At 42.6% G+C, this 16,559-nt stretch overlaps 1 protein-coding gene across 1 annotated transcript in view; it reads right to left on the minus strand.

Moving 5' to 3' along the window:
* Nucleotides 1-5,306: 5,306 nt before the first annotated feature.
* The window catches only part of NMNAT2 (nicotinamide nucleotide adenylyltransferase 2), a 195,776-nt gene continuing 184,523 nt past the window's right edge, over nucleotides 5,307-16,559 (minus strand). Inside the window, exons 9-11 of the mRNA XM_036755511.1 lie at nucleotides 9,840-9,941; nucleotides 9,625-9,692; nucleotides 5,307-6,478 (exon numbers count right to left, since the gene is read on the minus strand). Coding sequence (XP_036611406.1) covers nucleotides 6,376-6,478; nucleotides 9,625-9,692; nucleotides 9,840-9,941 — 273 coding nt within the window. The 3' untranslated portion in view covers nucleotides 5,307-6,375. The remainder of the gene's footprint in view (nucleotides 6,479-9,624; nucleotides 9,693-9,839; nucleotides 9,942-16,559) is intronic.

A 16,559-nucleotide genomic window follows, 5' to 3' on the forward strand; every position in this document is an offset into this window, starting at 1 on the left:
GGTAGGTGTGACAAATGGTATTCCCCTTATGTAGTTGAGGAGATTGAGAGTGAGAGAGGTTAAGTGATTTGTCCATGGCTGTACAGCTAGTAAGTATCAGAGGAAGGATGTGAACTCAGATTTTCCTGACTCCAAGTCCAACATTCTCTATTCACTATGCTAAACTATGTCTGGTGTTTATTTTAGATTATATAAAAGTCATATTCTTTTATGTTCACTTGGATTGGTTCACTGAGGCTTGGGACTGAACCAACATGCCAAAATCAGCGTAGTTCCAGATTTGTTCACTTTTTTGTTTTAATCCATCTCCGTGAGATGTGGAATATCTTCTTTTTGTTTGTCCATCGTTCTTGAAGAGGACCATTAATATCTACTCAATATTCCATTACAGGTCACTTTTTTTAAAAATAAGGCTTTCTAGTAAGAGAGACAGAATGGAAAAATGAACAAATCATGACTTTTCCTCAACAGACGTGCTCCTTGAATCCCAGGAGGTGGTTTCTGTTCATTCCTCTTAGAAGACGGGAAGAAAGGATAGAAAGAAGTAGAATGAGACATAATCTAGTCTTGTGTTTGCAGCAAGTGTCAAATAGCATAAATGTGCTTCCTATGTCTTGCTAATTCTTGGTATGGTACTGAAAATGGTACGATACTCTGCAGCTCAGTTTTCTTATCTGTAAAGCAGAGAGTATTTCTCTAAAGGTCAGGCCCATGCTTGTCTCCTAGTTAACAGGTGGTTATACAGTCTCTCAGTAAACAGCCCTACTCCTCAAGCTAGTTATAGAAAAGTAAAAATAACTATATACCATTGTTAATATCCACCAACTGGCAAAGATTCTATCAAGAATCATCAAATTAGTAAATGGTCTCAAAGATGATTTAACGCTCTTTCCTTATTAGATGCTCAAGAATCAACATTTAGCTTCGGGAACAAAAGAGTAAAGAGTACAATTCATAGATCTGAAGGCTTATCAAACACAGTTTTGATGTGCCAATAGCACCTACTGAAGATAGAAGCTATTGGCTAAATAAACAGACCGTTGGTTTGAAAGTAGGAGCGTCACAAAAATCAATGACTCATTATATTATTCATCATTGATGGACATTACTTATCACAGACACACTAATATAACACACGTTAAAATGAGCTAATGATGTTAATTAAAGCGGCCTGCTTAAGAATCAAAATAGTAACACAAGAATGGTTGTTCTGAACCTAACCGAGTAATGCTAACATCAGACGAGTGGCTGAAGCCACTTGTCATCTGGCTAAAAGAACTGCCAACTTCTGGACCAAAATTTGACCTTTAGCTAGCACATATATGATATAAAGAAAAACTTGAGTTAATATCTACAGTGGAAAAGAGTAATTGTTAAGTAGAATCATTTTGTTTATTTCTGTCCCAAAGGTATTAAAATATGAAGCCTTGATTGTGCTGGTTGTTGTATTTTAGTAAAATTCATAAGTTTTTGATGATCATAAGTCTTATATTTCACACAATGGAGGCAAGCTTAGTCAGCACTCTCCTACTTGGATATCTTTAATCACATATCTCAGATAATGAGCATAGCAAATGGAAGTGTAAACAGATCCCTAACTCACACATTTGCCAATATTTTCCTCATATGGACATTAGTCTTTAGCATGTTGTTAGGCATGTGTGTTTGTTGATTGATGGGTGTTAGAGGGGGCACGGCAATATAAACACTGCCCTTGATAGACATGTGTTATATACTTGTATGTAGATTAATACAAATATGTGTGTGCAAGCAATTGAATTTGGGCAGAAAAATTGGTTTAGGTATATTTTATAGCTGTTAGTGTCTATAAAGTAAAAACTCAAGGAAAAACAACCAGTTCTCTTACTCAGTGGTCTCAAATTTAGATAGTGAATGTTTAAGTCTGTAGTTCTAATCTATAACTACTGCCTAAAACTTAGTTTCCTTATACAAAGACTTATTTTGATGTAGTATTCCTTTAAATAAAATGCAAAGGGGTCCCTTCAAGCAGCCCAATGCAGTCTACTAAGGCATAGTCTAAATCATGATCCAACTCCTTGACTTGAGCGGAAGTGAAACAAGAAACCAATAGCATCATCTTGTTTATTATAGAATTGAAACATTTTGCTGATAAAACTTTTGTCCATGACCATCTTTAGCAACAATATTTTACTCAAAATATTTCACTGTGAAATGATCTTGCAACTTGAATGTAATTTTTTTTAAATTAATTGGTTTCAGGAAAGCAAATCTTACTGTTAACATGGCAGCTTCAGTGATCAACGTGTAAATTGAAGAAAGCCCTTCCCTCCCTGTACCAATCCTAGAGACCTTTAAAACTTAACCACGTTGTGGGCTCTGTGATTTAGGCTGAAGAATGAGGAAGGACTGAACCGCAGCTCATTTCTAACCAACCAGAAAATATCCATAGGCCCCTCTAAACTTATACTACAAAGAAAACTACGTGGTGGAGTTTTACTGTGCAGCTATATGAAGATGTCAATAAGATGAGTCATAGTGTATTCATAATCATTACCACAATGCTATGTTCCTAAGGCATGCTATCCTAAATTAGATAAACTACAAAGCTGATCATTATTCCCATACTTCCAAATACGGCCAACTGGTCTACCCAATTATTTTCCTATTACTCTCTTATTGGAGAAAATCAAATACTGGGTTCTGTTTTCTTAGTCTCATGAAAGTGTGTGTGTGTGTGTGTGCGTGCACATGTGTATGTGCATGTATGAAGGGTTAAGGGTAAGTAGTTCAGGTTCCTAGAATAAGTAGATTTTTCCATTGCATTCTCCACCTTTTGCTGCCATTTAGGAATTGAGAAGTATGATTAATTCTCTATTTATTCCTACCAGGAAGTACCTCTGCTATTTCTTTGAAATAGCCCAAGGATGAGACCAGAGCACAATGGTGAGCGGTTGGAAATGCACACAGCAGTATATGCCGCTTGTCTAGAAGAGACTAGCTCGGAATTATCAGGCACTGTACAAATAGAGAAATTCCTCTTCCATGTCCCTAATGGACTCCTGTGAGCAATGTGAGCAGTGAGATCTCAGAGGTTTCCTGAGGAGCACTGAGGTACCAATTAGCAGCACAAATTCCCTAAGGAGATCTCTTGGGAGGAGGAATGTGTGGTTTTGTCCTCATCCGCTCTATCAACTACTTTCATTTTTGGAGGAAAGGAAGAGAGAAGGCGACATTATCTGATGGCAATTTCCTGCTTGTTGGCAAGAAATGAGGCTGTAGACCCCCTGTGGCATTGCCATTTCAACTCCCACCTTTCTCATAAAGTCTCCTTCCGCAGGAGTCGTGTTCTGCAAGCAAGCTGAGGAAGGAAAGATTACTGGGAACATGGACCAGGTTCTCACTGCCTGGTGGTCATTCTCTTGACTGTCAGGGCCTTACCAAGGACTCTAAAACCTCTCCTTAGCATTGACTGTGACTGGATCCTATCAAGAAAGTCCCATTGTGAGACAAGAGTAATGTTGTTATCATTCTTAGTGAATAAGGAGCTTGAAAATGGGAGCTAGTTAGGAAAGGGATAGTGAGGAGAAGCTTGTGGTTCTGTGCTAATGGGAGCTTCACATTTTTCTTTGATAAACTTCATCTGGTGATGGCAAGGGAGTTCTTTTCACCTTGCTGTCTCCTCCTTCCATCCTGCAATCATGTATGACCTGATCTTTTCTTTTCTAGAACTCCACTTGATCTATTCTTCCATCTGTAACATGCCTTCATGTTTCTTCCACACCAACCAGCCCAGAACCATCATAGCTCCTTAAATGAGAGGAGGGAATAGACAATGGGGTTTGGGCTCTTCCTGAGACCTGAAGCATAGTACAGTGGAAAAAACATTATCTATAAAGTCATATTGAACCTGGGTTAGAATCCCACTGCTCATACCTTCTTCTCTCATGATCTTGGGCAAATTACTTAAATTTCCTTGGCCTCAGTTTCCACATCTGAAAGATGAAGAAATTTGACTATATGGCCATTGAGATCCTTTCTGGCTCTATACCTGTAATCCTAGGAGCTTAAAAGATAAGAAAAGCTATCTGTTCCATCATGGAACTGCCCCATATAGCACATAGCTAAGCCTTAAGTAGTTTTGTTCCCAGTGATGGGTTCTCACCATCTTTCCTTAGTCTATTTACAATCAAGAAATCCTTGCTGGTTGGAATCTCCACATTTCCCTGGTATCCAGCCTCATTTGCATTGTGGCTCTGTATTACTTCTGGATGTAGTACCTTGCCACAAGCTATATGACATCTCTTTCTAGTCTGTCTTCTGAGTCTTTACTGACTGTCATCTTTCTCTTTTCCCGAGCTAGAGCTTAATCAAGGTTAACTTGGACTAGATAATCTCTAAGGTTCTTTCTGCCTTCCCAATTATGCCACATGCTCCAATGGACTTGTGGGATAGAGGATGAAACTTTCTCTTTCTCAGCTTCTGTAGCTTTTCTTCTTTGTCCAACTGTTTGTGATCCCCACCCCCAACCCGATGTCCTATAAGAAAACTGGCCTGAAATCTTAATTATAGTCATGAATGTGAAAGTTTGTACCCAAGAAGACATATGGGTTGGCAGACTAATTGTTCTTGGATTTCACTCTCTCCCAGACTTATGAGAGCCATCGCTGCCATGGAATTTTGATAAAAAGGCTCCATTGTTCTAACACTCTTCTTTAAGGTCAATCAGAATTGTCCAAGATAGGAAATCAAGTGAGAGGCATGGACAGTCACTGGGAACCACCCATCCTGGCTCCTTAGGCAGACTACATGACTTTGGAAGCTGGCGCTGGGTACCTGGAGCCCCTTCAAGGGTGAACAGTAGAGAGGAAACAGAAGAGGCAACTTGAATCCATGCATCTAAATGGGTTTCCTGAAGGCTCAGTGCTCCCATGGAGAGCCCTATTATGTAAAAACACGTTCCTATTAAGGCAGATTTAATCAGATGACAACTGATATTTCCAAATTTCCCTAGAAGTCTTTATCCTAGACTCACAGAAACACTGGGATACTACTTCTACCCCACAAAAATGTTTAACCCTGGATATCCCAACCAGGACAAGTTAGTACATTGGGGTCACTGTGATCAGGATTCTTTGTTGTTTTTTTCAAGATCATGAGATGATGTGAATGGGTTATGATCCTGCATTAGTGATGGGGGTGCCCACATCATTGAGCTTACAGATTCATTATCTGAGTATCTTATACACAAAGGGATGGATTATGGTATTAGCGGACATGGGCCATAGAAAAACCAGATTCTCAAGGATATCCAAGGCTGGATGACCACTTAGCTTATTTATTTTAGAAATTGCTGCATTATTAGGATTTCACTTGGCATAAGTGATCCAGGTGTGTGCCTTAGTTTGGTGTAGAAGGGCTTAGTACAATGAGTGAAGGAGGTGGGTACTCTACAAACACTTTTTGACTGAGGTCCCCACCCTTCTCACTAATTCTAGTTCAATTATAACCCAAATGTTCTATGGTTGGGCCTTCTAAAATGTGTAAGGACTGGCTTTGTCTAAACTAGAGGTTAAGTCATTATTCAGTTTTGGAGCAGGAAAACCATCTCCTAAAACCAAAACCTGAAGAAATAGGTTCAAAGTCCTGGGGAAAAACTCATTCCCAGACTTACAATTGTAGAAATTTTCTGTCTCCTGGGACTTCAAAACCCAAGTGGTTCACTCTTGGCCAAAAAAGAGTGTTCCACTTCATTGCTTGAGGTTCATATTTGGGGGTGTCCCTCAAGGGCTGGGCTCCCCCAATAATGAGAGCCAAGGCCGAATGCAGTAGCACATCAAAACAGAAGGAATGTCAAAGGAATGCATGTGGAGATTAACCAAAAAGAACCATAGATGCCCATTTCATCTAAGGTCTATGAGAAGTGGGGGGGAAAAAAGGCCAGCCCTTTGTGACAAAGGGCATGCTAGGAGGGCGAGTGCCAGAGCCACCACCCTAGAGCATGCTGGGAAGGTGGGCACCAGAGCCGCCTCCCTAGAGCATGCTGGGAAACGGATATCAATATACCTCTATGGGCTGCACTTTCCCCTCCCCAACCCAGGGAACAAGCAGAAAGGCTGTCCAAAGACGACCGTAGAAAGGGGTTCCATGTACCAAGTACCATAGTTCTTGGGACAGTCCTGTCCTGTGGGGTATTACAGTCAGCAAGTGAGGTGGACAGATCGATGTGGGAGACAGTGAAAGATGAAAAGGGAGGAGAGAGAAATAGATGGACAGACAAACAGACCTGGAGAAGAGTGATGGAGAAGAGGAGGAGAGTAAAGCACAAGGACTGGATTGCTGCAGAGTGACAGGGTTGGGGGGCATAAACGGGGGTGGGGGCAAGGACAACGGTGCCTATCCAGAGGCGTTGATATACAGCTGACTCTTGAGGATGTAGTCAATGACGGGTTGGGTTAGGTAATCCACCACGTGTCCATCCCCATGCTGCAGGGCCAGTCTGTGGGAAATAAGAAAACGGACTGAGTCAGAACCTCTTAAAGTAGTTTGGGTGATGGAGGTGGAGAGAGGGAAGGATGGGGAGAAGGTAAGGTCACAGGGTGAGAGAAGATAAAGAGCCCAGGAGGGTCAGCCTAGCAGCTGGCCTCCAGCTGGCCTCCAAAACAGGCAGAGGGAGCGGTCGTCTGTGTCATAAGAATTCAGAAAGACTCTTCTGCCTCCAAATGGCTCTTGAGCCCAAGTGCGACCAGGGCCTAAAATTGAAATTCCAGCATCACTCCTTTGGGTTCCTCTCCCTGGCTGATCTTTTTTTGAAAAGCAAATACTCCTGGGAGAATGAACAAATTAAACTAATTCATGATGAATTATTAAAATCTTATTAGATCTCTTTTCTTCTGACTTGAGTGATAGAGTAGCTATAAGAACATAGAACTCCTATGGGAGAGTATTGAGGGAGAAGGGCATAGAGAGGAGCTGAGGGAAGTGGAGGTCAAATGTCACACTTCACATATTTTACAATTTTCTTTAGCTGACGCTAGTTGGTTTCACTTTGAATTTCCTCACATGATGGTCTTTAGGGATTAAGGACCTAAAGGGGAATCAGAGAATCATCAAAGTTCTAGAGCTGGAAAGGGACTTCAACTATTCCAATTCATTCTCACATTCACTGTCTCTGTGTCTCTATCTCTGTCTCTGTTTCTCTCTGTCTGTCTGTCTGTCTGTCTGTCTCTCCCTCTCTCTGTCTCTCTCTCTTCTCTGTCTCTCTTTTCTTCTCTCCCTCTCTCCTTCTCTGTCTTTCTCTTTCTGTCTCTGTCTGTCTCTCTCTCTGTTTCTCTGTCTCTATCTCTGTCTGTCTCTCTTCCTCTGTCTCTCTTTTCCTCTCTCCCTCTCTGTCTTTCTGTTTCTGTCTCTCTCTCTCTGTCTCTGTCTCTGTCTCTCTTTTCCTCTCTCCTTCCCTCCGTCTCTGTCCTTTTTTCTCTTTCTATCTCTCTGTCTCTGTCTCTTCTCCATCTCTCTTCCCCATCTTTCCCCTCCTCTCTTCTCTCCTCTTCTTTCCTCTCCCTCTCTCTCTCCTCTTTCTTTCTCTGTCTTCTCCATTTCTCTGTCTCTTCTCCCTCTCGTTCTGTCTTCTCTTTCTGTCTTCCTTCTTTCTCTCCCCATCCTCCTCCTCTCCTTCTCTGTCTCCTTTCCCTTTCTTGTCTTCTCTCTCCCCCCTCTTTCCCCTCCTATCTCTCTTCTCTTCTTTCCTCTCCCTTTCCCTCGCTCTGTCTGTCCCTGTCTCTCTCCTCTCTGTGTTTGCTCCCCTGCTCTCCCTCTCTCAATGACTTGGGAATCTGAGATACAGCAAATTCTAATTGCAGGTAGTTATTTACTCCCCCAGTGTGAATGCTCTGCAATGCAATCAGAGAAACTTCAGGATAACCAGTTCGGGCACATGGTCACTAGAAAGACTTATTGGAGCTTATCATTACAGACCCTCTCCTGCAGCAAACTTCTCGTGCTTCAACTGGTCCTCACGTCCTCCGCCATAGCAACAAATCAATGTAGGCTCTACCAAATGACCTGCCTACATGTACCTGTGTACATACACAAACTGGACAGATTGTCCTGAGACTGACCTGGGTGACTGGGACACAACTCGTACAAATAGAGAAGCAGGAAGGGAACCCTAGACAACCCTGGGTCAGGAAGGCTCCCACCGTCCCCACCTCTCAGACGTACTTCAAAGCCTATGGCGGCAAGCCAGAATGAGTGGCCTGGACACTCCACACGTTACTGGGAAGGATTTGCATCTTTTGTTGGTTTTTCTTCACTACCTGATGATTGGTTTGCACGGGACAGAAATAGTCATTGGGTTCCGGTCCTTCCTACATCTGTTGGGGTGGGGGGAGTTTGGCTTTACTTTTCAGTACAGAAATCATTTGGAGCCATTTTAAGAAAAACACCATAGATTTCCCTCCTGCATTTAAGGCTTGCTCTTCACAACAATTTTGTGAGGTAGTTAGTGCAAACATTAACATTCTTGTTGTGCTGATGAGGAAACAGACTTTGAGCAGTTCAGAGATTTTCCCACGACCATGTTGTTCAGTCGTTGCAGCCATGTGTCTTCATGACCCCATTTTGGGGGTTTTCTTGGCAAAGATATTGGAATGGTTTGCCATTTCCTTCTCTAGCTCATTTTACAGATGACGAAATTGAGGCAAACAGGGTTAAGTGACTTGCCCAGAGTCACAAAGCAGGTAAGTAACCGAGGCCATATTTGAACTCAGGCGATGAGTCTTCCTGACTCCAGGCCAGGAGCTCTATCCACTGCACCATCTAGCTGCCCCTCCCTCATGACCGTACAACTAGTCTATGACTGAGCCACATTTCCTGGCTCCAAGTCCCTCATTCTATCCATTATGATGCATTATCTCCTGATAGAATGCAGGATCAGGTAGAAGCAAGGGCTCTATAGTAAAATAAACCCTAAATGGTTCAGGATTCCACGGGTTCTTTCAGAGCTCTGCCTGAGGCAAAACTCATGTTTTACTGTGGTGGGGGGGGGGATGGGAGAGAGGAAATTCTGGTGTTAATCTAAATCACCAGGCCTACATGATCTGAATGGATACAGCATGATCGAGCACTGTTAACACTGGCACTTTTTTATGCTGGAAACTAGATCGAAGACAGCAAGGCTCTTGAGAGTTCATACAGTCTATTCCTCTCCTTCTGGACAGGGTCTGTTGAAATTACCCCAAGTCTACCAATGGATAATTAGTTTGGGAAGCATAAATGATGAAGCCAAATAAATGATGACAAGACATGAGGATGGATATAAGGATTCCGCCTGCCTGCCTGCCTGAGACAGGCCATCCTGTCCTCCCTTGGACGAGGGGCGTGAGGAACGAGCAAAGGCCACCTAGCTGAGGAGAGGTTTCTTTAGTCACGAATCATAGGATCATAGACTTGGAGCTATAGGGTACCTTAAAGGCCGTTTAGTTCAACCTATTCATTTTACAGAAGAAGAAACTGAGGTCCAGAGAGATGTTCAGGTGACTTGTTCAAGGTCACACAGGTATTAAGTAGCAGAGCTGGGATTTGAACCCAGGTTCTCTAGACTCCAAATTCAGCATTCTCGCAATTGTATCAAACAGTCTTACTTACCTACTCTTAGTGGAACTGACAATGGACATGGGATGGTTGATGTCATCTTTCACCACCAGGATGTTGTTCTGGAAATAGAGCGGAGAAAATGGGTTGCTGACCACTTGGCCCAAGTACCTCCAGCTTCCCTCCTGAGCTCCAGGATATTTGGAAGATGAACATTTGGATTAGGGTAGAGAGTAGGCCCGCCCTCATTAAGAAGTTGGATGACTCACCTTGTACTTGCGGAGGATTGAGGAGTGGTTCATGATTTGGTCTGTGTCTGCAGCATCCCGAGGTACCACCACAATTCCAAAGTCACCAACAATCACCTCCATCTGAGGCAATACAAGGAAGGAAGGAGGGAGGGAAGGAAGGAAGGAGAAAAGGAAGGAAGAAGGAATGAAGGAAGGAAGAAGAAAATGAAGGGAGAAAAAATGAAAGAAGGAAGAAGAAAATGAAGGGAGAAGAAAAGGAAGGAAGGGAGGGAAGGAAGGAAGGAAGAAGGAAAAGAAGGAAGAAGAAAAGGAAGGAAGGGAGGGAGAGAAGGAAGAAGGAAAGGAGGGAGAGAGAAGGAAAGAATGAAGGAAGGAAAGAAATAAGCATTTTTCCTATTTTTATTTTTAGTTCTTTTAATTATATTTTCAGTTCTAAATTCTTTCCCTCTCCCTCCCCTCCCCCATCCATTAGGAATGCAAGAAAGATAAAACCCATTACAAACATGTATAGTTATGCCAAACAAATTTCCTCATTAGCCATGTCCCAATAAATAAATAAGCAAATAAAGAAATCAATGAAAATATAAACAAGCAAGCAAATAAAGAGCCAGAAAAAGAAAAAAAAAAGCTTTAATCTGCATTCTAAGTCCATCAGCTCTCTATTTGGAGATGTATAGCATGCAATAAGCATTCGTGAAGTACCTACCATGTGCCAGGCACTGTGCTTTACAAATATTATTTTTCTCATTTCATAGTTAAGGAAAATGAGCACCTTGGAGAAGAAGAATGCCTCCTTCCTCCCATGCCATCTCCAGGTGGGGCGATACTCTCATTGGACCACAGTAGTGTAGAGTTAGGGATAGAAAGGACTTTAATAGTCATCTAGTGGTCCCACCCATTCATTTTAGAGCAAAGGAAGCTGATGCTCACAGAAGTTGGGACTAGCTCAGGGTCACACAGGAAGGAAGTGGCAGAGTCAGAATTTGACTCCAGGATGATGAAGAACCTTGAGATCATGCCACACATAATATTGGTGGAAGGAATTGGGGATGTCTAGCCAAAAGAGGAGAAGACTTTTCTATATAAATAGTTGTCTTCTCCCCCAGGCTGAGATCAGGGCTCTGGTCCTAAGAAGACTAATCTGAGTCTTCCATAAAATGGAGTAATGGGGTTGAGCAGAGTATGAGCAAGGGATTGCTCACATCCCAAGATCTCTGACTTTCATGCCCAACATGAAACAAAAGAAAAAAAAAACAGACTCTGGAGTCAGAAGATATAGGTTCATATTTTGGCCTTGTGTGACCTTGGACAAGTCACTTAAACATCACGTGCCTCAGTTTCCTATCTATAAAGAGGAAGATAAAATGGAGAGCTAGGTAGCCTCTGAGTCCTCTGGCAGCTCTAGTCTCTGTTTCTTTGATGCTCCTTGTCAGGGCCATGAGGAGCATGACACTCGATTGGAAGTCAGCTGTAGTAGGGAAACAGATCCAGGTGCCCTCAACAAGTAGAGGTCGCTACTTAGGGGCATATGCACAGAGGGTTGAAAGGCTATCTGCCCTGTGTTGGGGATCAAGTATGCAAAAGCACTTTGAAAAGTATAAATGATTATATAAATCTGATTCAATCCAATCCAATAAATACTTCTTAAATCTATACCATGTGCAAGGCACTGCGCCAAATAATAATAATGGCTAGCATTTACATAGTGCTACGTGCCAGGCACTGTACTAAGAGCTTTACATATTTGTAATACATATTTACATACATCTCACTTGATCCACACAACAATTCTGGGAGGTAGGTGCTACTATTATGACCATTTTACAGATGAGAAAACTGAGGCAGAGGGTTAAGTGACTTGCCCAGGGTCACACAACTACTAAGCATCTGAGGCTGAACTCAGGTCTTCCTGACTCCAAGCCCAGAACTCTGTTCACTGCGTCATCTAACTTAGTGCCAGGACACACATCAGACAAAAACGAATCATTTCCTGCCCTCAAGGAGCTTCGGTTCTACTGGATGGCATGAAACATGAGCAGAGAGAGGTAAAGACAAAGCAGATTCAAAGTAATGCAAGCTAGTTTTAAGAGGGAGATACCCCCAAGGAGTGGGGGTTGGAGGCAGGTAAGGCTTCATGTGGGAGGAAGCTAGGGACTCTAAGTGGTGGGAGGGATTCCAGATGTGTAAGGGGGTACTAGTGATATGGAGGTCACTTCCATGCATCATCTACTCCAGCAACTGGCTAGTCCCCCCTGCAAATGGTGTCCCTTATTTGCAAAGGATCATCAAAGATCACACAAAGGAAACAACAGAAGAAGAGAAAGAGATTAGTCTCTAAAATGAGTGGTGTGAGCCCCTGCTCCGGGGGCTGGTACAAAGGGGACCAAAAGAGGCTTTATGGGACCATGGCCGTGACTGCTGCTGTCTCTCCATGAAGGACCTCCAGAGACCTACTGCTAAGCCCTTCAGTGGCCCTACATGCTCTGTGTGAGTGTGTCCCCACACATGCCCATGGGCAGAGGTGGGGACGTGTGGGTGGGTGAAGGAAGGCTGTGGTTGGGGATCTCTGTCGACCTTTACCTTTCATCTCATAGCTCTAGCAACCAAAGTGGAGAAGGGAAATGCCACTAAGCTACCCAATTGTATCTCAATACCTTTTCTCCACATATAGACATTTTAAAAAAGGCTTTTATCGATGTGTGACAGGCTCTTTGATGGATGAAATTGAACTGGAGAGGGGCTGAGGATAAAGAAGACACATTTTGGCTATAGTGAGCTCCTGAAGGGAAGGAGTGAAGGGGAGGTTTAAGATGGGACACAGGAGTTGATCACAGGTTGGGGTGAATTGATGGGAGTGAACCAAGACTCACACAACAGCCTATTGCCAACAGCCGTCATAGTAGGGTCTGTGCCAAGTTGAACTTGTTTTTTGGAAGCATATGCATAAAGAATAATTTTGGAGTGGGGAGTGAATGTAGGGATTGGGAGGTTTGGGGGCAGATCCACCTCTTCCCATTGTTCTGAATATCCTATAGAGAATAAATAAATGCATTGAACTTGGGGATGTGGAAAACATACATAAGTGTATAATGTGTCACCCCCAACCCCACGAGTAATTTCCTTGCTGTAGGGAGCCTCCAGGGGAAACTCCTATATTGTATATCAATTTTTGTTGTTCAGTCATTCTCATTGTTTGACTTTTTGTGATCCTATTTGGGGTTTTCTTGGCAAAGATACTGGAGTGGCTCACCATTTTCTTCTCCAGCTTATTTTACAGATGAGGAAACTGAGGCAAACAGGGTTAAGTCATTTGCCCAGGGTTATGAAGCTAGTAAGTATCTGAGAGCTAGATTTGAACTCAAGATGAGTCTTCATGATTCCAGGCCTGTCACTCTATCCATACATAGCTGTCCCAATTGTATATCAATACCTTTTCTTCACTTATAGGCTTTTTTAAAAAATAGGCCTTTATTGATATTTTTAATTTTCTATCACCTGGATTGCCTCCCAGAACCCTGCTCTTCCCATTCTCAGAGAGTTCTCTCTTATTTAAAAAAAAAAAAAGGAAGAAGCTGATTAACATATCAAAATAAATAAATAAAATGAATAGACCTTGATCTTTGCAAAGGTACAGGGGAAGTCAACATAGTCTTAGCGAGTTGCTTCAGGCAACTCATAAAACCATAAACAAAGTGCATGCAAGTGAGTTTACACATAAGGACAAAGTGGTAATGGGGACAGAGTGCTGAGTCTGAGGTCAGAGAAGCCTGGATTAAAATCCTTCCTCTGGCACTTTCTAGATGCATGACTCTGGGCAAGTTAGTTGCCAACTGTGTACCTCCAGCATGCTCCCTAGGACTTATGTACTAAGTCATAGGTGAGTTGCAATCTGCTCCATGGTTGGAGTTTCCCACTGCAGACAATATCCCAGGTCTTTCTTGAACTGGGGTGGTGTTTGTCGTTGTTCAGGTGTTTCAGTCCCGTTTGACTCTTCATAATCCCATTCGGGTTTTTCTTGGCAAAGATACTGGAGTGTTTTGCCATTTCCTTCCCCAGCTCATTTGACAGAGAAGGAAACCGAAGAAAACAAGGTTAAGTGATTTGCGCAGGGTCCCATAGCTAGTAAGTGTCTGAGGGCAGATTTGAACTCTAGATGAATCTTCTTGACTCCAGACCTCTATGCACTATGGCGCCACCTAGCTGCCCCTTTTGGAGTGTAGGTGAACATATTCACTAGTATGATGCATTCGCACAGCCATTTGAGGAGAAGCCCTTACACAGCCTCACTATTGGAATACAGAGATCCTTACTGAGCAGGGTTAGCCCATGATTTCACTAAGAATCTATATAGATGATGGATTGATGGAACTAATGATGGCTGTAGTTGCTTGTCTTTCGTTTTTGAAGAGGACGGATGACATCACAAAGATGGTGTCTTGACTTGCAGTGGATTAGATTTAAGCGAGGCAGAGTTGCACAATGTCATCAGCCTCGCCCTCTCTTCCAGAAGCATCCAAGTCCGGTGGAAGTGGACTGATGGACCTGATTAGGGAGCTATTTAAAATGGACGTCCTTGGTTGGAGGAAACAAAGAACGGAACCAAATGGCAGTCTTGACTCAAAGGGAGGGCTGCCCTGTGGTGGGATGGTTTTAATCGTGGCTTCCCACTGAGACTTTAATGATTTAAGGGACTTATTAGCCACACATGTTGGAGTTTTCCTTGGCTCAGCTGCAGATGAAGATGGAACTGCTAGGTGGGACAGTGGGTAAGAGCCCTGGCCTTAGACACTAACTTTGTGACCCTGGGCAAGTCACTTAACTGCTTAGCCTTAGTTTCTTCATCTATAATATGGAGGCAATCTACACAAATAAATTTGTATTTATTTATATATATGTATATATATATATATAAATTTGTATATTGTATATGTGCACATATAAATGTTTATATAATATTTTATATATAAAATAAGCATATTTGTATAAATTTTATATGTGCATGTATAAATATATTTATATATGATGCTTTATATTTACATATACAGGTGTCCCTAAAGTCTGGACACATAGGAAATCTCATTAACATCTCATTAACCATTTCACTGCTCGCTGTTCAGCGACTTCTTTTTCTGGAGTATGCTAAAGGAGGAGGTGTATTCAATGAAAGTCATGGATGCGACACACTTGATCGAACGCATAAAGAGTGAATGTGCTAAAATTGACAGCAATGTGGAGTTATTGCGTCGGGTTCATGTGAATCTTGCAAAGAGCATCAACCTTTGCATCACAAATGATGGAAATCATATTGAAGATGTTATTTGTTAATATTCCGGTTAAATAAAATGTTGTTGAAAATTTCATTCATTTCATTTCTTGAAAATATGCATCTTTGCCTGTGTGTCCAGACTTTAGGAACACCCTGTATATATATATATACAAAATATTGATATATAAATGTATATATACACATAGAAAAAAAGTGGGGATCATCATGGGACCTTAGGGGTTACTAGTTCAACACTTCCATTTTATAGATGAGGAAACTAAGGTGAGAGGCTGATTTTCCCAAGGCTATAAAATAATGATAATAATGATAGCAGCAAAATGTATAAAGTGCTTTAAGATTTTAAAGCATTTAACGCATCATCTGCTTCATTCGTAGGTACTGAGCTGGGATTCTAACCCATGTCCTTGGACTCCAATCCAGTGTTGTTTTCATTGCACGGTGCTGCCTCCCATATAGTGACCTACCTGTGACCAGGGTGCGTGTAAGGTGATCTCTGTGCCACTGAGGCAAGGTCCACTCTATGCAAGGCATGAATTAGAGCTACAGAGAAATCCTGGTCTGTCCCCAACACACCAGTGTGGTCTCTGAAGCTCAGAGGTTGGGAGGTCCCAGAACGCTTCACTAAATCAAGCTCACACCTCTACTCATGGATTAACTTGAACAATCAGTCCCACAGGTATTTATTGCAGACCCACAAGGTGCATAGCTCCATGGGAGGAATTCATCTTGAGAGCACCTGGATACAGAGCCCAGCTGGGCAAGGTTTATCCCAGTGATGACCTCATCCTTAGCTAGAGGGTAAAGTGCACATAGTAATAGCTAACATTTGTATAGCTCTTTAAGGTTTGCAGAATGCTTCACTAGCATGCTCCTCCCTGGGCTAATCTCTAGGAGAGAACTGTTGGAGTCTCTGCGCCTGAGAGCTCGGTTATTTTTGTTTCTGAGCCTGTGGCCAATCACCTGCAAGGTTGGTTCCCCCTACTGAGGTCAAACTTGGTTCTTGGTGTACAACAGCCAGAGCCATGGCTATTACATATGAAGACCACACTAAGGCCATGGAGCTAGCCAAAGCTGGGCACCCTTGAGTTTACCAACATCGATCCATGCATTCCTCTTTTCCTCAGTTCTCTCCTCTTCCCCTGAACACCTCAAACACAGCCTGACAATTTCCTGTCTGGTTGCCACTGACTGCTAGTTATCGAGATGTTTGTTTTTTGCAAGGGTGAGGACTTCAAAACAGGCAAAGACTTTTCTTAGTGCCCTCCCACCCCCTTTTTGCACCCTTCCTTCCTCTCCTGGTGCCCCAGGCCCTGCTCAGTTACCTAGCCTACATCTTATTTCCACAGGGCTTTGCCCTCAACTCTTTATGAGATGCCAACCCTGGCTCCTGTGCCATGGCAAATCACTTCATTTGGCCCAAATTCATTTTCGGCACCTCTAAAATGAGCTAG

The sequence above is a fragment of the Trichosurus vulpecula genome, chromosome 4, assembly GCF_011100635.1.
Source record: "Trichosurus vulpecula isolate mTriVul1 chromosome 4, mTriVul1.pri, whole genome shotgun sequence".
Classification (NCBI taxonomy): domain Eukaryota; kingdom Metazoa; phylum Chordata; class Mammalia; order Diprotodontia; family Phalangeridae; genus Trichosurus; species Trichosurus vulpecula.